The sequence below is a fragment of the Neolamprologus brichardi genome, chromosome 8 (genome assembly GCF_056152115.1).
Source record: "Neolamprologus brichardi isolate AB-2024 chromosome 8, ASM5615211v1, whole genome shotgun sequence".
In the NCBI taxonomy this organism is placed as follows: Eukaryota; Metazoa; Chordata; class Actinopteri; order Cichliformes; family Cichlidae; genus Neolamprologus; species Neolamprologus brichardi.
Window position 1 is genome coordinate 11,338,005 of NC_142111.1, and position 21,971 is coordinate 11,359,975.

Sequence of the window (21,971 nt, forward strand, 5' to 3'; positions counted from 1 at the left end):
CAATATTAGCAGAGCTATATTTGCCCCAGGATGGGAGTGTTTTATGATAGACCCAGTGGCAGGCTTGTTGTCTGGTTTTAAAGGGGCATTTGACCAAAAATGAAAGCTTCTGTCGTATGTTTAGTGGTCTGTGTAGTTTCAGAGACATCTGCTGTAGAAATGTCTGCCTCCTCTTGAGCGAAATGGAGCTGTGGCCCTCACCGTGCCCAAAAATCACAGATTTTAAAAGCTCGACAGCAGAAATCTGATGTATTGCAAAGAAAGAAGTTCCAGCATGAAACTGCTTGTGAGGATTTTTATTTGTATTTTTTTTTATTTGTAATTTTTTTTAAGTAACCTTGTGACTTACATTTAGCTGATTTTGGAGTGAACTTTATTTCTGTTCATGCATTTAGACAGAACGTGACCACTCATGACCAGTCTGCATTTCTGTGCTGCTTTTGTCAGAAAAAAACTGATGTGCAGTATACACGTATGCATCTTTTACATATATATGATCAAAACATGAACCCTTCTACAAAAACAAAACAAAACCCCCCAAACAAATGCTAATATCTTACAGTGAAACATTGGAAGGCTTCATTAACCTATACAACAGGAACTCAATCAATGAAAGTTTTAATAATAAAATGATTTACTGAATGTCACATTTAAGGGTGAGTGTCTATCACTAGCCTAAGCAGCCAGGCCACAAACTGCTTTGCGGGCTCTAAGTTTTCAGCACATGCAGTGCAGAATAAATCAAAGATGCTTTCTTCAGTGCCTGCTGGCTACAGTTTGTTGATGCTGTGGTATTAAAACCCAACACATGCAGTATATGAACTGGAAAAAAAAACCCCTGACCTATGTATGTCGCGCCAGTGTTGATGATATGTCAGCAATGTGTAAATGCAGTAAAGTACTGTGAGGAATTATTTGTTTACACAAAATGCATGGGAATTATTAAAACCTTTTTATTTTCCCATTTGTATCGAGTCATTTTATTTAAAAAGTGCTGTGTTCATCTTTTCTGTTGATCTGAGGAGGAGAGGTGATAATCACAACCAAAAGCAGGATCAGTGAAAATGCTGTCTCTGCCTCTCTGTCTGCGTGCAGACAGCTTGACCTGCCGGTGCTTTGTTTTTCATTTATAGTGTTTGTATAACTAGCTTGAGGGACAATTTATGCTTCCATTTCTCATTACCTCCACTTGGTGGTGCTCGGTGTTTGCCTGAAAGTCTCAGAAGAGCCAGAAAAAAACGAGTTAGGGAAATAAAGCAGCACTCGGTGTGAATTTGCTCTTGACAAATGCCCTTCAGTCTGAACTTGTGGGATTATTAAGATATATAAGAGTGTCAGGTCTAATGCTGTCAGCGGGGCAGATGATATGTTATTAAACTACAGCACCATCATTTATTTAGAGCTGATTCAATTGCAGTTTTATTAGTTTGGCCCAAGGCTGGGCATATTAAGAGTTAATGCTGCCTCTTTGTCTTTTCTATTCTTGTAATTTTGTGTAACAGTCATCAGTTTTGGGGATTACATTTTCTGCCGCTCACTTCTCACCTCTTGTGCAGTCAGAAGACTGATGAAATTTTAAAAATTGCCTGGGGTGTGACGGGGCTACAACATGCTTCTCCCCACATGCAGCAGATTTTATACACTTGTAGGAAAGGAGCTTTCTTTTCTCTCTTTTTTTTTTGAAACCCTAAAGGACAATGAGAGGCTCTCCTATTTAAATGCACGTATGGACGTAATTAAATTCACCGACTGCAACCCGGCACAGGATCATTCTGTAATGGAGCCAGGCTCTTCTAGTGCCGAAATCAATAATCATTTGCCAATTGTATCACTTCCAAGAGAACATCATTAGCAAGACCTCAGTGGAGAATTCAGCAACTTTTATCAGGATTTAGCACACAAACTGTGACATTACCCTCTGTGACTCCTGAACACAAGGCTGAATTAGTTTACATGTTTTGCTTTTGCTACATTAATGTGCTTGGTGCGTCGTAAAAAAGGCAATCTAATTTTATTGATCAAACCAATCTCGGTATCTTCTGGGGGCCAAATTTAATCCTAAATGCTGCTGCAAATGCTCCAGTGTCCCCCGCGCAGGAGCAGGAGAGGAACGGGAGCTTCATGATTTCACTTTTTCACTGCTTGCTGCTTGGATGGATCGATGCATTGACTACTGTGCTGAAGGTGAAATACTCAGTGTGGCCACACACACACACACACACACGTATAAACACCTCTATAACGCAACACAACAAATAGAACCAAGTGTAACAACCATGCAACACTGTGAAACACATCTGACTGGATTTTATTTTTGGTGCCCGTGTTTGTGTTGGTGTTCCATTGTTTTGTATTAAAATTCATAAGATGCTGCAGTGCTATAATACATCCAATAGAATCACACACACACACACCTATATATATTGTATACCTGTATGACCTTATTATGCGGGACAGTGCTAATTTGTGTTGCATTATGAGCTTTTCTTTCTGTCTTTTTACATTAATGATATGTTTCTTTTCAGTTATTCATTTCCTATCTGATCCAATAATTTAGGGTATTTAATCAGCCTCATTTAACTTGCCCAGCATTGTTCCCCTCCGACAGGACAGAAAAGAAAGACGCAGCAGAAAAGTGAAAAGCTTTCAAAAGCCTGTGGTAGCAGCTAAACTGATTAATCCTAAAGTCAGATATCTCGGTATTAATAGATCAGAGAATTATTTAAAAGGGTTTCTTTTCTTTGTAAAAGAAAAAAGCCTTTTATGTAATTTAATCATTTTTAGCTTTTCAACCAGTATTGTCACATGAAGGCACTCACAAGTTAGTTTCATTCACAAGATTTCTTCATTTCTACATTTAAAATGTGTAAATAACTTTAGGCAAGAATCTCATATTTATTCTTGTGTTTTTGTTTTCCCTCTGTCAGTTCATAAACTGTATATAAAAGATGAAAATAGCCACCAGGAAGGCAACCAGTGATTTTATATGTCCTGTTTTTCAAACCTCAGGCCAAACATGATCATTGTTACCAAAGTTCATGAGTGTGGGGTGGACCTGATTTAAAGATAACTATAAAAAGTCATTTGAGAGCAACTTGTCAAGTGCCAGTTAGGGTCACCCTAAAACATGTCCTACTTCCTCCTAGACACTCAGAGGACCAAAAGACTTGAAACTAACAACGGATCTAAACTGTAATATTTAACTTCTTTGTCTAACCGCTGGCATTACCTTTGAAATGTTGGTTTAAACCACTTTTGCATTTCACTTTTGTTGCCCATGATGCTTTGCTCATTTTAATATTTGATTCAATTGATTTAAATTCTGTTTTATTTATATAGTGCTAAATCACAACAACAACAGTGGCATCAAGATGCTTTATATTTTATGGTAAAGACGCTACAATAATGCAGAGAAAACAGAGAAAACAGAGAAAACCTGAACACTTGTATGACCTCATATGAGCAAACGCTTTGGCGACTTGCTTTTAACAGGAAGAAAAAGGGCGGAAGACAGAGCAGTTTAAATCGAGTTCCTAGCACAGATGTTGTTATTGTATACCTAAGGTCGGTGCTAGATTGGATCAACCAGAGGGACTGTCATCACTGCTGTGATTTTTTATTTGTTGTCACCGTCACACTGGAGAAAACGGTGGTTGGAGACTGCCACATGACCAAAATGAGTGGGACTGTGTTCAATGAGCTTGTAATTTTACTACCTTTGAAATGGTTGCTTCAAAGATGGCGACCAGATCTGCGACCACTTGCAATCAGTTGGTGTCGGTAAAGCAACTTTGGTTCATGTGGCAATAAGATGGAGTCAGTCTGCTGCCAGTTTAAGACTAAATGAGGTAAAACTGTCATAAATCAGCCAAAACTGCAAATCAGTTCATGTCAACATAAAAATTCATTTTATTAAACAGAATTTCAGGTTAAATACTTACATTTAGAGTCCAGCCGATCTACCTGTAGCTCAGGTGGCAGAGCAGGTCAGCCACTAATCAGAAGGTCGGTGGTTCGATCCCAAGCTGCCTCCTGGCTGCATGCCAAATATCCTTGGGCAAGATACTAACCCCATATTTGCCTACTGGTGGTGGTCAGAGGGCCCGGTGGCGCCTGTGTCCGGCAGCCTCGCCTCTGTCAGTGCGCCCCAGGGCAGCTGTGGCTACAATGTAGCTTGCCATCCCCAGTGTGTGAATGCTTGTGTGAATGGGTGAATGACTGAATGTAGTGTAAAGCGCTTTGGGGTCCTTAAGGACTAGAAAAGCGCAGGCCATTTACCAAAACCTGGGTGCTTGCCAACCTGGCTTTAATAGTAAAGCAGATGTAGTATAGATGAGTTATACTCACCAGCACAGACTGATTGCAGCCTTTTGGCAACTCGTCTGCAATAAATTAGACAAGAGTTATTTACAAACCTTCCTCTGTCTGAGAGTGACTGCAGTCATCCAAATCAGATCGCAATTTGGAGACAGGTTGCCTTCCACCAGGCAACCTCTGCAACTGCTTTGCAGTTCAGAACTGATCATCCAGATGTTGAGGGTGTTGCATACTCAAGCTTGCTAAATCAGAAAAAAATAGCACCATCCTGTTTTTACACCAGTGTGACTCACAGCCCACATTTAAAAATGTTAGTGCTCAACAAATTTCTTAAGCTTCTATCTATCTATCTATCTATCTATCTATCTATCTATCTATCTATCTATCTATCTATCTATCTATCTATCTATCTATCTATCTATCTATCTATCTATCTATCTATCTATGCTAACAAACTAACAAACTGCATCTCCTTAAGTACCCAAGAAAAAGACGGAAACTGTTAAATTTTCTCTTTTTTACATTTTCTGCTCAACCCTTATCAATTCATAATCATAAAGTGAAAATTTAACAACCTATGCTTCACCAAATGTGTTCTCAGTGTAGGGCTGTTTCCCCCCTGCCAAATGAGAAACAAATTAAATCATTCACTTGTTTCAGCAGCGAGCGTGTCAGTTATTTCTCTTCTCTTGAGCCCAGTGATGGAGTACTTTAGTTCTCCTTTAATCGGATATGAAAAACCTAGTAAGCCTTGAGTGCATCGGAGAGCGAGCGAGCTGCTTTTTAGGCAATGCAATATACATGATGCGTCTTGTGGGATATCTAAGGCTGAATTACGTAACTCTAAGCAGTGAGTTGTGTCTTGAAAACAACTTTAACACCCAAAGAGACTCTGCTGTTGTTTCTGGACTAGAGACAGCTTCCACAAACTGTCAGGGTTGGTGATCTTTGTACCCTTCTCTAGCAACACAGGATTAATGTGCATTTTTTAATGCAGCACAATAATCTTGCTAAATATAATCCCCATCATCCCTCCGCACATTATCAGCTCAGTCTTAACTGCAAGATAGTTTTAATTCTAGCGTAAATTACCCCCAGATTTCTTTGAGTAATTAATTCACTGACATTCAGTTGAGTGCTCTTTATGAAGGAAGAAGCTGGAAGACGATACAGTTGCTAAAACCGCAACCTGTAAAATGTCTGAGACCCAGCAGCCTCATCCCACAGGCAGAGCATTTATTTCTCCTATATAATGCGTGGCAGTGGGTAGCTGGAATCCCAAGGCCGTTCTAATACAGAGGGACTCATCAGGATGCTGGAGAGCAAGGTGTGAAGTGTCAAAGTTGGACATAAAGCCAGCGCATGTCTGCCACGCTTCCTCTGACACCCATCCTACAACATTGGCTGTGCGAGGAGTGATTGACTGAGAGGTTGATTATGCTTTTTTCAGCCAGGTGGTTGGCAGGCAGAGAGGCGCATATCACCAGATTGCTGCATCAGCCAAAGTGTGAGGCCACAGTTTCTGGCAACAGTGCGTCTGGACGAACATCACAGGAATAATAAAAAGATGCAGGGATGTCAATCATCAGCTAAAATGTGTCTGTTTGGTTGATGATCCTTTTTTTTTCTCCCTGTTTTGTTGGCAGCAGTCTCTCCATCTTCCTTCTTGTGTCATTAGAGGCTTTTGCCTTTTGAGCAATGCTGAGATGGAAGACAGGCGAGGCTGCACGGGTAGAAAAAAACCTGGAGGTTTTTTGGGTTCTTGGGGGAGACGGAGGAAGTCTTTGATGTTGGGGAGTTTTCATGGAGGCAAATAACACACTTTGATATTTTACGAACCATCTCTGCTTTTTAAAAAAAATGCAGGCAAAAAGCGGCAGTATAAACACCACATACGCAGCTACAAACACACAAATATCCACACATATACTCTGTCAAAGTCGAGCTTCGAATTACCACCCAGCTGAAAGATTTGCCGTGATTTTTGTCTGTGGATATTTGTCTTCCACACCGCAGAGTTTCTGAAAGTTGCAATTTTCCTGATGACCGATGAGCGGAAGCCTGTCCCGCTTGATTTTCAGAGGAAGATAAATTAGTGTTTGGATGAACATAAAAGGTAATGTATTCATAAAAGCTGTGATGAGTGCAGCTGTCTCTAGCATCTGACATCCAATCTGAGACAAGCCGCCCGGGGAGTCTGGACCATCCTCCGCCCTGTGTTTGTGTGTGTGTGTGTTACTGTGTGATGGAGTAGAATTTCATTTTTTGTGATGGAAAGCACAGTACGAGTATTTCTTAGAGTACTAAAGATTATGTGCCGCTGCTTTGATTACATTCAGAAGCCAAACATTTAAGCTAAGTATTGTGATGATTAAAGAGGGCTGCTGATCAAAATGAGCATATCTGTATCAAATATTGCTCTGATTTACTTATTTAAGCTGTGACTAAGATGCAAATTTCATGAATGATGGGAAATATAATCAACAACTTGATGCTGAAATAAATTGGTTTTTTAAAATTAATTCTTAAAAAAAACCAGAATAATTTATGAAAAGCAGCAGGATAGAAAAATCATCAGGATTTCACACCACTTCAAAATATATAATTAGTTTGTGTTTTCTTTTTCTTTTCCATAAGATAATTGGTTGTACCTTTATATACACAATATGTGCAGGGGTTAATGCACACAGCAAAATGAAATAACTGTGCATATGGAGCAGGCTTATGCAGAATCTCCTAATCTCACACCAGGATTCAGCTGGTCCCTCCTTTCACGTCGATCAAATGCTGAAACGATGAGGTATAAAACAACCGTTCTACATTGTGAGAAGTGCAAACCTTCACTGGTTTAATTACCTATTTCCTGCTGAAAAGTGTTTAGAAATACATGAAAGAACAGTTTGGACCTTAAAACCTACTCACAGACCCGCTCTACTTGGTTTCCTTCATTGCTGAGCTCCAGCTTTGCAAGGCTTTGTCGTAACCCCCTCCCCACCACCGAAATCCTCATGCGCAGCATGTCGACTCAGGTGTGGTCTGAAAGTCCAGGGGTTTGCTGATACATCAGATGTGCTTTGCTTTGCTGTGGATGCGAGGTTCATCTGGAGGCAGCCTTGGGATGAGACTTGTTATTCTCCTCAGTGAGACACGAGGCACGAGCTCTAATTAGAACACATCTCCCGGTGAGAGAGACGCTGAGGGTTTGACTACTGCTCCGATCTAATCAGCTTTCTGCCGCACTTTAGCTACTCTGCCAAAAACAGGCTCTCAACCCGCCTGACAAACGGATGCAACAACAGGGAGATGGCACTAAACAACTGTTTCTAATTTGGAGGACTTTGCTGAATTTTACTGATCTGAATCTTGAAAGGGCACCCGTCCAACAATGTCTCACATCTTTGCCATCTTCTTCTCACTCCCTGCTGGAGACGAGTTAAAAAGGGGGCCGTGCAGGTGGCTGCTGATTTGAGCAGAGATGCAAAATAAAAATCGGAATGTGAAGCCAGATAAAATGTCTCTCATTTTATCTGCGTATATTGCAGTTGGTGCACCCCGACAAGAGCCCATATTTAAATTACATGTCACTTGAAAGTCTGTTTTTAGTACACTTAAATTCTTCACTTCCATAGCTTCCTCTATAATGGTCTCCTACCTTGTCATCTCCACAGACTGCAGTTCAAACACTGGTCTGCAAATAGTTGTAGAACATATATCATTACATACTTGAGACTGTGCCACAGTTGTCAGCACTTCATTTTAATTTGGCTCCTAAGCCACCGGTGAGTTCGACCACTGGGACATCCTGTCGGCTGCAAAAGTTAAACTATTCTGAAGCATTAGGAGTGAACGCGGCGCACTGCTGAATCCCTGCCTCTGCAGTGTCAGCTGCTGTCTCACTTGGATACCGAAGGAGCTCATTCCATCCCATGAGGACATCCTGAGCAAAGGACGAGGACGGCTGTGTGAATCCGTACCCTTAATTCAGTGCAGCTTAAACAGAGCGTGCACGTGCACGGCTAACAGCTTCGTATGAAAACAACTGCAATATTAAGATTTCAGGGGGGAGGACTCCTTTGAAAATAATCCTTCCCCTCTTCTTAGTTCCATACTCATTAAAAATCCACAGGGATGGATGTTTGAAGCTACATTAAGCAACCGTGGCTTCAGCAGGAGACGAACCACATGGCATCTGCACAAAGAACATCACTGTGACATTTCGCTGCTTATACTTGGCCTTCAGCCCGCTGTCTTAATTCTGTCTAGTTATTCTGTAGCGCATTAGAGGAAAGCGTTCCTGTTTAGATTTTTGTCCCTACATTAAAAACAGCACTGCTGCTTTTAGCTTTAATCAATATCAGATCACCAAATTATTACAGCAAATACTCTAAGCCTCTTCCTACAACTCTCCTTGGAGAGCGGGAGATAAACAAGAACATGGTGCGTCTACGCCTGTCCTTGAAGTCTTGTTATTAGTCTGAGCAATAACTAGTGCTTATCAACAGCGCGTTGACGTATTTACCGACCCCTTCAGCTCCTTCAGGTATTTTGAGTGTTTAATAATTACCAGGAAGCTCCGCGGGGGGGATGGAGTGATTTGAAATCTGCTATAGAGGGTGGGGAAAATAACAACTGTTTGATCACCCAGCACATTAAACATAACCTTGCTTTATGATTTGTTTGAAAACTCTCTGTTTTACAGCAACAAGACAGAAATATTAATCAACATGATCACTCATCAGTTTTAACAAATACTCATTAAGCTTAACAAGCGCCCCATTAGCTCGAGTGCAAATAGGTCACATCGTAGTGCTACAAAATGCAAAGGATTTCGTGATTTGCATGGACTGGGTCCTGGGAGATTTCCTGTTGGAAAAGAAAAGCTGCGTGTGTGTGTGAGAGAGAAAGTGTGGGAGAGAAAGAAGAAGAAGAGATCTGACCTGCCAGCATTCTCCAGAGAGCCGTTTTTGCTAGCAGGGTCTAATCAGAGTCTGGCTGATGCTGGTTCTAGGGATTGCTTTCCTCCAGCCCTCAAGCCTAATTAGGACCCCTGTGTAACATATAGAGTTGCTGCTCACAGTGACGACTGGATAGACGCTCACCTGTGCGTGCTCTTTAAGCCACAGAAATGAGTCGCTTGCAAGCATGATGACAAGAGATGCGCTGGAGGTGGTGCAGCCACACCGGCTACTCCCCCACCTGGAGGTCGTGCGAGTTTAATGAGTGTTAGGACAGGCAGCGGCGGCTGTGAGGAGAGAGAGAGAGAGACACAGAGAGAAAAAAGGCAGTTGTCTGGGTTGGGGGGGGGGGGGGGGTCACAGAGAGTGGAGCATCTTTCATGTCTTTTTTTTTCTTTTAACAATGCTCTGTGACCATTTGCAGAAGCGGTAAGGAATGAGGAGAATGACAGTTGTAACATATAGTGAAGACAAAAACATGTTCCCTGAGCTCAGTTTTCTGGATTTTCTCATGTCAAACACCAGGAAATCTTCAAAGGATACACTGTTAAATGCAAATTTCATGAGTGCTTCAGATGAAGCATTCAAACAGATAAAAGTATCTGGCTTCTTCTGAGGTATGTAGATAGAGGAGCAGTGAGGTCTATATTTTCGCTGGGTGCAAAAACTGTTATTAATGAGGATTAGTTCTTGATGATCCTATATGTCTAACTTGTGATATTAAAAGAAACACATAAAATGGTGAAGACGTAGATGTTTATGAGCTTGTCAGCCAAACTCTCTGTCTAGAGTACTGTGCAAAAGCCAACCCTCATTTATTTATATTTAGCTGAAAATGGGAATTAGGGGCAGTGATTTACTGAAACATGGAAATATAGGCATAAGCAGAGATGTCTGGACACGTTTTCTATCAGGATGGTCCCTCAGGGCTTTAGTAACTTTGAGGTCCGACCTCTGAGGAGGCCAATCCATGCCTAATAGTGTCCCATTGTGTGTTTTTCTGTCCAGGTATGATTTTACTGCATTGGCGGTTTGGGATTGGGATCACTGTCATGCTCCATGTTGCAATCAGATGTTTTCTAGATTGTATTTGATTGGATGGCGGATCAAAATTGCACTTTCCTATTTTTTCATTCCCATAATTCCGTCAATTTTGACAAGATCTCCAACACCACCAGCTGAAATGCAGCTCCAACCGCGACACTGCAATACTCACTGTTCTGCCTCTCTCCCGACCTCCTCCATACATTTTTAAGACAATTTGAAAAATGTTAAAATTTCAGTTCTTCACTCCATCAGAGCTGTTGCAACTGATTTTCAATGTGGTTATAGTGTAATTTGGCACAGCTCAGCCTTTTCCCCTTGTTTCTCTTCCTTAAGAATGGCTTCTTGAGAGTCAGCCTTCGACTGAGACCTTTTCTGATGAGTGAACAGTAGATGGATCAACTGAAGGTCCAGATGCACCTCTTAGGTCCTGTGTCTGGTCTTTGCTGTGTTTCTTTCTCCTTGTTAAGGACCTAACTGCACCTACCTAACTCTTAACTTTTGACCACTTTTTAGCTAAAAGTTGTTTAGGAATCACCTTGTTGGTGTAAAAACACTATTTTCCCCTGTCAACCTGTTAAGTTTGGCATTTTGCAAAAAATTACCTAAAGGAATGTGACAGGCTGCTGGTAACAGAGCGCCTAAAGATACAATTTAAAATTGGTTCTTTGCTAAGTTGTCCGTTATGATTTGACACAACAGAGTTTAATGCCCTGAGTTTGGTGCCTCTTTTAATGCTTGAATGATTCACAGGTCAGTGTTAAGGGACAAGCAAACAACTGTGCTCTTAAAATCTTGAGGAGTGATTCGTCTTTACAACATTTTACACATGTTATAGTTGTTTGAATGTAATTGTGATGTTAAAAAAAACATCATATTAATTGTATGATCATGCCAAAATAAACTAGAGCCAATAACTGTAACCAAAACTGACTAGATGGCAGTATTTGTGCTGATCAACAACAAACAACAAAACCAAGACAAGCAGTAAATAACCAGCCAGCCATGAACAAAACATTTGGTTTGACCCCAAATCACTTTGGAGATTCTCGATAAAACCTATATTCATTTTCTATCATCATGTGACTCATGGTATTTTTCTGTTACAGACATGTCTTTGCTTTGCTGTCGTGTTCCCTGCATATGTTGTAAGTCTCCTTAAGGATCAATGATGGATACACCAGTAAGATTGGGTAACTGTTTCAAAACAGTTCAAAACAGTTTGATGCGAGGAAGGCACCCAGTGATGCAAAACAATCAACAGCGCCCCTCAAATGCATTCAAACTACAGGGTGGGCCATTTATATGGATACACTGTAATAACATGGGAATGGTTGGTGATATTAAAGTCCTGTTTGTGGCACATTAGTATATGTGAGGGGACAAACTCCTCAAGATGGATGTCGGCCATCTTGGATACAACTTTTATTTTTCCAATAGGAAGAGGGTCATGTGACACATCAAACTTATTGATAATGTCACAAGAAAAACAATGGTGTGCTTGGTTTCAACGTAACTTTATTCTTTCATGAGTTATTTACAAGTTTCTGACCACTTATAAAATGTGTTCAATGTGCTGCCCATTGTGTTGGATTGTCAATGCAACCCTCTTCTCCCACTCTTCACACACTGATAGCAACACTGCAGGAGAAATGCCAGCACAGGCATCCAGTATCCGTAGTTTCAGGTGCTGCACATCTCGTATCTTCACACCATAGACAATTGCCTTCAGATGACCCCAAAGATAAAAGTCTAAGGGGGTCAGATCAGGAGACCTTGGGGGCCATTCAACTGGCCCACAACGACCTATCCACTTTCCAGGAAACTGTTCATCTAGGAATGCTCGGACCTGGCACCCATAATGTGGTGGTGCACCATCTTGCTGGAAAAACTCAGGGAACGTGCCAGCTTCAGTGCACAAAGAGGGAAACACATCATCATGTAGCAATTTCAAATATCCAGTGGCCTTGAGGTTTCCATTGATGAAGAATGGACCCACTATCGTTGTACCCCATATACCACACCAAACCATCACTTTTGTTGTGCCAACAGTCTTGGAGGAATCCATCCAATGTGGGTTAGTGTCAGACCAATAGCGGTGGTTTTGTTTGTTAACTTCACCATTCACATAAAAGTTTGCCTCATCACTGAACAAAATCTTCTGCGTGAACTGAGGGTCCTGTTCCAATTTTTGTTTTGCCCATTCTGCAAATTCTGGGCGCCGATCTGGGTCATCCTCGTTGTGATGCTGCAGTTGCTGGAGTTTGTAAGGGTGCCATTTGTGAGTAGCTAATGTCCGCCGAAGCGATGTTTGACTAATGCCACTCTCCAGTGACATGCGGCGAGTGCTACGCTGTGAGCTCTTGCTGAATGAAGCTAGGACAGCCACTGATGTTTCTTCATTAGTGACAGTTTTCTTGCGTCCACATTTTGGCAAATCCAACACTGAACCAGTTTCACAAAACTTAGCAAGCAGTTTGCTAACTGTAGCATGGGAGATGGGTGGTCTCGTAGGGTGTCTTGCATTGAAATCTGCTGCAATGACCCGGTTACTGCATTCACCAGATATCAACACAATTTTGATCCGCTCCTCACGTGCTAACCTCTTCAACATGTCAATGGCTGTGAACAAAGAGAAACTTGTAAATAACTCATGAAAGAATAACATTACCAATAAGTTTGATGTGTCACATGGCCCTCTTCCTATTGGAAAAACAAAAGTTGTATCCAAGATGGCCGACTTCTAAATGGCCACCATGGTCACCACCCATCTTGTGGAGTTTGTCCCCTCACATACACTAATGTACCACAAACAAGACTTTAATATCACCAACCATTCCCATGTTATTACGGTGTATCCATATAAATGGCCCACCCTGTACAGTAACAAGCCTGTTTTGTTAACGTAGAAAGTAGAGTTATCTTTTTGTTAAAATGCAGGGAGTAAAAGTAAAAAGCTGACAGACAAATAAATAGTCAAGCAAAGTAAAAATACCTGAAAAGTACAATAAAGCTTTGATTATCCTCTGTTGCAGATGCAGACAGCTGGAGACCTGAAGACCGGGTAATCATTCCAGATATACTTCTTTGAAGTCTGCCGCCTGAGCGGATGCATGGTCGGCGCATTGTAATGTAAATTCTCCACAGGTCACAAAAACAGGCGGGCATGCGGACGTCCGCTCACTGTTTGATGTCAAACTTTACGTCTGAATGGGCTCTAGCCCATTCAGAGACCTGAATGGGCTCTAGCGAACACACTGACAGCAAAAGTATAATCAAGGCTTAAGAAAGTATTTGTACTTGATTATTTTCCCACCTCTGCATGGTGCGCTACATAGCTCCACTTCATGTCTCAGAACTCTTAAACTATTGAAAACCCAACTGTGTATACTGGGTTTTATAGAACATTTATAATGTCTTCTCTAAAGTTTTGCTAATGCCTTTTGTTTTCTTCTCAGTTTATGTATTTTTAGTATGTGGCGAGACTGCATCTTTAATTTGATTATCTAAAAAAAAATCTGTGCCCATAAAGAAACACATTTCTGTGATGCACCGTGCAACTGTAGTTTCGAAAGGTGTACTGAAAGTAGTAATAGTTTAAGTTGTTACTACAATTCTGATTTTTCAGTGATTTAAAAATCGGCTCATATTTTTTCATTGCGACAGAAACAGACGGATTTACTAACATTTGTTATTTATAGTTATTTATTTACTCATTTACGTTTTGTCTGACTGTGCTTATTGGTGTTTTATTTTGCAGAGTGCCCTCTAGTGGACAAACTGTGCAACATTAACGCTCATAACATGGTTGAAAGGCGTTCCTCTTGTCTCTTCTTTACTTTTACATTTTTATTTATAAATGCAGGCAGCTATAGATCAGTAAATATCTGATATCGATCGGTAACATTGGTCCACTGATAAATTGGGCTGTAGTTGTTTGCAGTGTCCAGTTTCCAGTCAGATCCACTCCTCAGGAAGTACAAGTTGAAGTTTCAAAATAAGACTTCACTAATCTGGATGATGTCACTATCTTTTGTCCATCTTTTACATACAGCCTATGACTGCACCACTCTTTTTTTCTGCCTTGTAATCGGTTGATAACATTATTGGGAGATTACTTTTGTCAGCTCCCTTATTCACAACACGTTCCCACAGTTTTACACTGCATGCCCTTCCTCACACAACCCCAAGAAGATCTCTGTCTCCTCCCAAGATTAGACTGGGGATCGTTTGCTTTTTAGGCAAATGTAAACCACCACACTATGTAGCACCTCGGTTGATAACATGAAAAACAAGTAAAGATAGTTATTCCCATACAGCTAGTCTTCTTCCCTTCCACTAAGATATGGATAATGGCACAGTTATTGCAACAGTAAGGATAAATTACCACACACAAGACCCACAATATTGTCCTTTGTGATATGGAACCTGAACACCTCATCATACATTACACAGTGCTTCAAATCATACTCACTGTTCATGTATAACAAAGTGTTTTCTTCCTTTATTTTGCAGCAGTGTATCAATCTGGCTCAAGCTCAGACAGTCTGGCGTTAGTATTCATAGCTTGTAGCCAAATCCAAACTTTTCACTGCAATCTTGTGACATGCAGCCCCGGAATCTATTTGATAACCCGCCACGAATAGGTGTTCCCTGCTTTGTCTTTGAAAAGTGATTGAAATTCCTCACACCTACACCCACTCATGCGCCTACCACCACAGAGGCACACAACAAACCTTACAGAATGCAATAAACCTCAAAGGATGGTGGTCTAAAACATAACTGTACAAACTAGATGTGAAAAGGAGGAATGTGGGGGGGCCAGAGCCGTGTGAATTTTCCATGTTTGGTGTGTTGTTTTCGAAACATCGAGCAGAAGCAGAAAATAGGATGTTTTTTTGTTTTTTTACAAAATGCAATTTATCAAGGTACAGCATGTGTTTTAGAAGCAACAGAATTAATAATCTCGTAAATTGTGCTTCCGTTTCATTTAATGAAGTTTATGAACAAGCATTGTGATTAACGCAGTGATTAAATACTTCTGCAACAAAAACATAAACCAGGATTTGGAAACAAAGCACGGAGTACAGAGTGAAACGCTCGTTACAGCACATATCTGATTCATGTCGGAAAAAATGGAAGAAAATATCTTTCACCTTTTGAAAAAAAAAGAAGAGTAAGTAATATCAGGTGGTTCATACTTGCCTTATGGCTTTACATTTTAGATTTACCGCCACAGTGGTGCAGCTTAATTCTCTTCTCCCTGAAGACTTCACTGACATTTTCCAAGGGCTTGCTTTCAAACTCTACTTTGATTAGTCAAGCAGATTTTAAAAGGAACTAATCCCCTTCCCTTCGAATTTTCTCTCTTTTTTTTATGAAGCAGTCAGCAATAAAGTCAGCAATAATACACAGTAACACAAACGGAAATCTGAAAATGATGCCTATATCTGGCAACAAACAGGGTGCTGATGCTGGTAACTGATCATTACAAGTGCAAAAGCAATGTCGTCTTAGATTTTACTCTGTTCATTAGAGTCACTTCAAAGGAAAGTACTGCTTCGCTCGGAAATTGTCTAGAGACTGCTGATAGTTAGCTATTCACTTTAGCCTTGACACATTACTGAAGGCAAACCGCTTTAAAAGAACATTTGTGGAATAGCTAAGTTTTTCCAGCACCACGTAAACATACATCTCGAACCTCTACTCCCACTTAAAGTCGTGCCCCACCATTTCATAGAACTTGACATTATAAGGTCGATAGAAGTCTCGCAGTTGCTCAATAGCGTCTCGGTCTATCTGCACATGAGTCCTCCCCTTTGACTTGCCAAGGCAGCGGGGCGAGCCGCTGCTCTCCGGCTTTTTAAGGCAGGGAAAACCCTTGGTGCGGTTGAAATAGAAGTGTTTGTCGGTGACGATGCGTTTCAGCCCAAGAAAGTCCTGCACCCGAGCCATCTCCCCTGCTGGGTCTGTGATGAGACGCTCTCCGCTCACAAAATGGATCTGAGCCAGAGGGAAGTAGTGGAGCCAGTTTTCAAGGTGCAAAGCATACAAGCCGATCCGAATGGCGTTCCAGGACATGTCAACGATTCCCAGGCTCTGATTCCTGAAGGCCAGGTCCTGGAAGCTCGGCAGGTCCGGCGTTTTGGATAACGTCTGAGTGTAGTCCGATATTGCTCGAGTGACGGGGTCTCGCACCACCACTATGAGCTTGGTGTCTTGGGACATGGTAGAAATCCGGTGTGGTGTCTCTTTTGTCACAAAGTAGCTCGGTGTCTTCTCCATTGTGATTTGGCTTTCAAGAGTTCTTGGCATTAAACCTCTGAATGAAAGATGAAAACACAGAATAGACGTTTCTCATTTACATTCGTGTTAATTTAGGATTTCTTTTAAAAAATACTAAACATTTGAGCGCTTAAGCAACCTTAAAAGCTAACAGGTTCACAAGCAAAGGTCACAATGCCCTTTCATTTCATTTGTCAAAGTAAAGAAAAAAACCTATGTAACATATCTATTTAGGGCAGGATTACACAAGTGAGTTGTGAAGGCATAAAGCTACCTTAAGTGAGCTTCGGTTTGGCCGTGAACTCAATTTCTTGATGAAAATCATAATAGGAGCACTGAAACAAAGTTGTAGTAGTCTGTTGTCACTGGAGACTTGTCTCACAGACAGCTCTCCTGTGCATCAGGCCTGCATGTTTCAGGAGTAATAAATCACCAAGAATGCAAACAGAACACGTATAGCAGCGACTCTGTTCGGTGACTTCTGGGTCTTCAAACTAGGCCATTCTTTACAGAGGTGATAGGAACAAGCAGGGCTTTGCTGAGAAAAACTTGAAGATTGATCGGAAGTTCTAGAGGAGAGAGCGGTTAATGATTATTTTCATTGTCAATTAATTTGCTAATCTTTATTTCACTTCTGTTTTTTCCCCAACTAATCCATTTCAAAATCTGTATTTTTTCCAGTGGTCACCAAAATGACTTCTCTCTTTTTATTATTAACAGTCTATAAGACTCAAATTTGATTCAAAACCTTAGGAAATATTTTCTGATCAGTTATATGACTAGTTTTCACTCTTTATTGCTGTGGCGCATTTACATTAAACAAAAAATCTGATAAAGGATCTTTTTGGTGTGGATTTGGTGCAATTTCCTCAATTTTTCAGTCAGAGCAACTCCTTGCTTGTCAAGATGGCATCAAAAAGCCAGTGGGTGGTATCATGTTGTCTACATCCATCTTTTATATACAGTCTATGGTTCTGTTAAGGCGCTTCTTTCAAACCATCCATTTAAGTGATCTGAGGTTGTATTTATTCTATCATTAGCTGCAATTTTTCAAAGAATGTTAAAATCTAAAAAACAAAAATAAATAAATAAATGGCAACAATACTAACAAGCTCATGGACATATGACAACATCAAAATTGACAGCAAATTTGTCTCAGCTGTAGAGACATGGCCAACCATCTGATGCTTAGTAAGATCACTTCAGACATCTTTATTCCTTCTTCTTGTTATTTTTGCCTTTGCATAGACATTGAAAAAAACATGTATGTGGCACAATCAATTAGCAAATTCAAGGTGTCAGTCCACACCGTTCATTTTGATTTATGAACGAATGTTTACAAGGAAGCTTCCGGGAAGCAGCTGTTTTATTTTGAAAGCAATCGGCGTCTGACCTTTTCTCAACGGCTTTGACAGCTGACAATCAACCTGCGGTAATGGGCGAGGGTTCACATCTGGAAGACACATCTCTGAGATAAAAGGGCTTCAACTGCCAACCATTGTGAAGAGTGCCAATTAGTGGAGATACTTTGAGTCTGTAATTATTATATAATACTACTGATACACATCCCTCCTGCAGCTTACATGACAGTCTATCATTAACATGAAATGCTCTTGAAAGAACCGGGGGATAAATACGAGAGCGCATCTCTGCGTAATTGCTCGTCTGTTACTGTATGCATGTGAGTGTGTGTGTTTTTTCATTTTATCATCAGCTAAACTTGTGTTTGCATACATACGCTTCCTCTAAATCTGTGCAATTATGTGCATGTTTAATTTATGGCTATTCGGTTTGATCATCAGTCAATCGAAGCAGTTTGTTAGGGATGCACTTTGTCCCTCCGCCAGGGTGAGAGCTGAGGATGTAGGTGATCAGTACAGTTTGATCACCAGTCAGAAAGATTACACCCCCCCCCCCCCCCCACACACACACACACACACACACACACCACCCCCCAATAAACTACCAAGGTGAAAATCATGAAACTCGAAGAATTGGTGGGGCACGGGCAAAGGAAGAACCCATTAAATTTTGGAGCAGATTTGAATCGCTTCCTTTTAACTTGTGAAATGGAGCACTGACCTTGGCTGAGGATGCGCTGTCTGAGTGCCCCTTCTAGTTTAAGGTGCCTTGGGTAGCATTTGAAAAATCAATAAATAATTCCCTTTCATGGCTGTCATGTTTAAATATTATAATAAACAAACAAGACTACAGCTGAGATGTCTAGGAGTTACAGCGGGCATGCAGGACGCTGTTTGCACTGCTCGCCTCCAGAGGTTGGATTTTATGAGAAATTTGATGAACTGCTCTACAGTATGTCAAAAAAAGAAGAAAAGGGAGAGAGAGAGCGCCACTCTCCTGCCAGTATAAACACAGCATATTCCTCAGAACTTCCCTGCAATAAAGCTTGAAGTGAGTCAATAAACTGCAGAAAACACATCCAGCATGTTTACCCAGCTCCAAGTCTGATATACACAAAGAAGCACCAAAACAGAGGGTTCATATTCATCACTGATTTTTTTTTAAGGTAAGCAGATGATTTTACATTCTATTATTATATTATTTTGTCTCTTTCCCCCCATGATTCCTTACCTTTTCAATTTTTTTTTCACTGTAAGAAATGTAAGTAAATATTAACCACTGCAGAAATGACACCAGAAAAAAAAAAAAAAAAAAAGGGGGGGGGGGGGGGGGGGGGGGGACAGATTCAGGCATAAAACAGAAGTAAATGAGGCGCTACACCGCTTACCTGAATTCCACTGTAATTCCCTATGTACCATGTGAAGGCACACGGTTATATTGGCCTGCAATCGTTATGACCTTTTAGAAAACGAAGCTGGAAATATAGTGTATCATTCTCCATAATTTACTATCATTAACATTTAGTTTGGTGGGAGAGAAACGGCCTAATCAGATATGCAGAATTATGCAAGCACAGCTGACTAGAAGCAACAAATTTCCAGACACACTCGTGGGTCTCTGCGGGAGCAGCAGCCACGAGAAAAGGCTGCTCTTTGACCAGTTTCTAGATTACATAAACTAGTTAAATTACTTAAGCTAAAACCACTTAAACCAAGAATCTTAAAGTCAGATATTGTGCAATAAAAACTGACTGAAGTCTAATCTGGTGTCATTTCCTACTTATTACTATGATTTATGATAAATTGCGGGATTTGTGGAGCAGATGGACACGCACCTGCACAGGTGAGACACACGTTGTCTTACCTGTACCACTCCAGGCCTCTGTCATAGTTCCTGTCGAAGAAGTGTGTTTCGGTTCCCGCCGCGCGCACATCCGGATGTATTCTTATGAACTCCAGGACGGCTCTCGTGCCTCCCTTTTTCACACCGACTATGATGGCATTTGGTAACTTTTTATTGCCGAACTTTAAATTGCTCATAGGCGGGCTGGGCGTGCCGTTCCCGGCGGTGTGATGAGCGAAATGGGGTCTTTGGTCGGCTTTCAACCGAGACGCCTCAACAGCGCTCAACCTCGCGTCCGACGGTAAAAGGCAGGAAAGGGATTTCTGAAGGCGCCTTTTGGCTCCATCTGCTCGCTGACAGCCGGCCGTCGGATCACCTGACGTTTGCATGATGGCACCGTCAGGGAATAGAGCGCAGTAGAATAAATATGAAAGGAAAAGGGATAACAAGCAGATGGACGTTCCTCTGAGCCGGTGTGAGAAGGGGAGAAGTCGACCGAAGAGGAGCACGCATGCCATCTCTCCATGAGTATGAACAGTTCATGATTTTTTTTAATTGATTTTTGCGTTCCGTCCTTTTATGATTGTCCTAGCGGCTCCACGGGCTTTAAAGAAGAAAAACAGCAGACTTCAAGTCTGTTACCACAGTCCATCTGAGTCCCATCGCTTCAGCTCCTTACCTGAAAAGGTATCTTTCCCTGCGCACCGAGTTGTGAAGCCATCCTATTTTAAAACTCCTGGACGCGTCCGTGGCCATCACGCATGGATGCAAAAGCTATGCGCGCTCTCTGGCAACTTGAGCGGACTGTCAGCTCCAAACCGGCTGAACGACAGAAAAATATTTCCACACAGTGACGTCACGGTGTCTTTGCATTAAAAATGGTAAAAAAAAAAAGAAAGAAAAGAAAAAAAAGATAAAAAGTATTCATCTGTCTCCACTTGCTCATCTCACTTTACCTTTTATCACGCTTCATACTAACATCTAAGCTCCGAGTCGACTCTTTGTTCGTTTAAAGGTAAACATACAGAATGTTTGTAAGTATTAATATTTGAAACACTTTATTAACGTAAAGTGAAACATTTTTGTTAATAAAATTAATAGTATTAGAGCTGATTTACACCAACACACCAGAAAACACGAGAGTAAAAATATCTTTAAATATCTATAATTTAACACTTCAAGACCCAGCAAGCTTTGCTCTTCCTGTTGGACCAATCACAGCACTTGTTCAATCTCTTCTGATGAGGTTAAATTTAAACACACTGAACACAGTTGTTTTTTTCCCCATTTTGTTTTAATGGTTCATGACCTTAAAACTGTATCCCGTCAGCAGAGAGTCATTCGAGTGTTCAGAAGGTTGGATAAAATCAACCCTCTAAATGTCCCAATGTGAGAATTTACTTCACACTCCATTACTGGGAAAATTAATCACCACCTACTAATGATCAGTTTCACTTTTAAGTTAAAAAAGGACTATGTGAGACTGATGTCTTATAACTATTCTGGTCTTCATTCATTTGATAAAGCATGATCCAACTTGTCATGCCATCTGAACTTTCGTGTTGTGTACTGAATTCCCAATTAAAAGTTTCCTTACATTAGCACAAACTGGCTGTAGGGGTGGGCAGATTGATCCAAATATTGATAGTATTGATACCAATATTTGTATCAGCTCGATATTTGTATCAGCTCGATACTAGCATGAGTGGATCGATACTTTGTATCCATCCTCTAAGTTAAGTATGTAGCCTTTTTGTGTTGACTGTCAGGCCTATTTTATTTATAGCCTATAGCACACTGTAAAAACAGAAGTTGACCCAGACACATTTACATTTCAGGTCTCAACAAACAAATAAACCCTACTTTCAAAATACATGAAAAGCTGAAAAGGTGTTTTTTTTATTGTGTTAACTAATTATTGTGTAAAGCCAAAATCACAGTGATTTAGTGATCATTAAAATGTGTTCAGAATTTGCAAATTCATGATGATTTATGTCATAAATTATAACAACTGCTCTCTCATACATAAGCTGCCTTCATAGGTTAAAAGTATCAGTATCGATATTGGTATCAACAATACTGTCCCTGTATTTACTTGGTATGGGATCGATACCAATATTTGCAGTATCACACATGTTGTAAGACTGGATTTTCTGTGGTCTCAGG

The 21,971-nt window shown here is 40.8% G+C and overlaps 1 protein-coding gene across 1 annotated transcript; it reads right to left on the bottom strand.

Annotated features, from left to right (window-relative positions):
• Positions 1-15,301: 15,301 nt before the first annotated feature.
• LOC102780852 (heparan sulfate glucosamine 3-O-sulfotransferase 2-like) lies at positions 15,302-20,599 on the bottom strand. The gene is made up of 2 exons (XM_006808031.3): positions 19,827-20,599; positions 15,302-16,638 (listed from the first exon to the last, which is right to left on the bottom strand). Exons 1-2 carry the CDS (start codon positions 20,321-20,323, stop codon positions 16,020-16,022), a joined length of 1,116 nt encoding a protein of 371 aa, XP_006808094.1. The 5' UTR covers positions 20,324-20,599; the 3' UTR covers positions 15,302-16,019.
• Between the last annotated feature and the right edge of the window lie 1,372 nt (positions 20,600-21,971).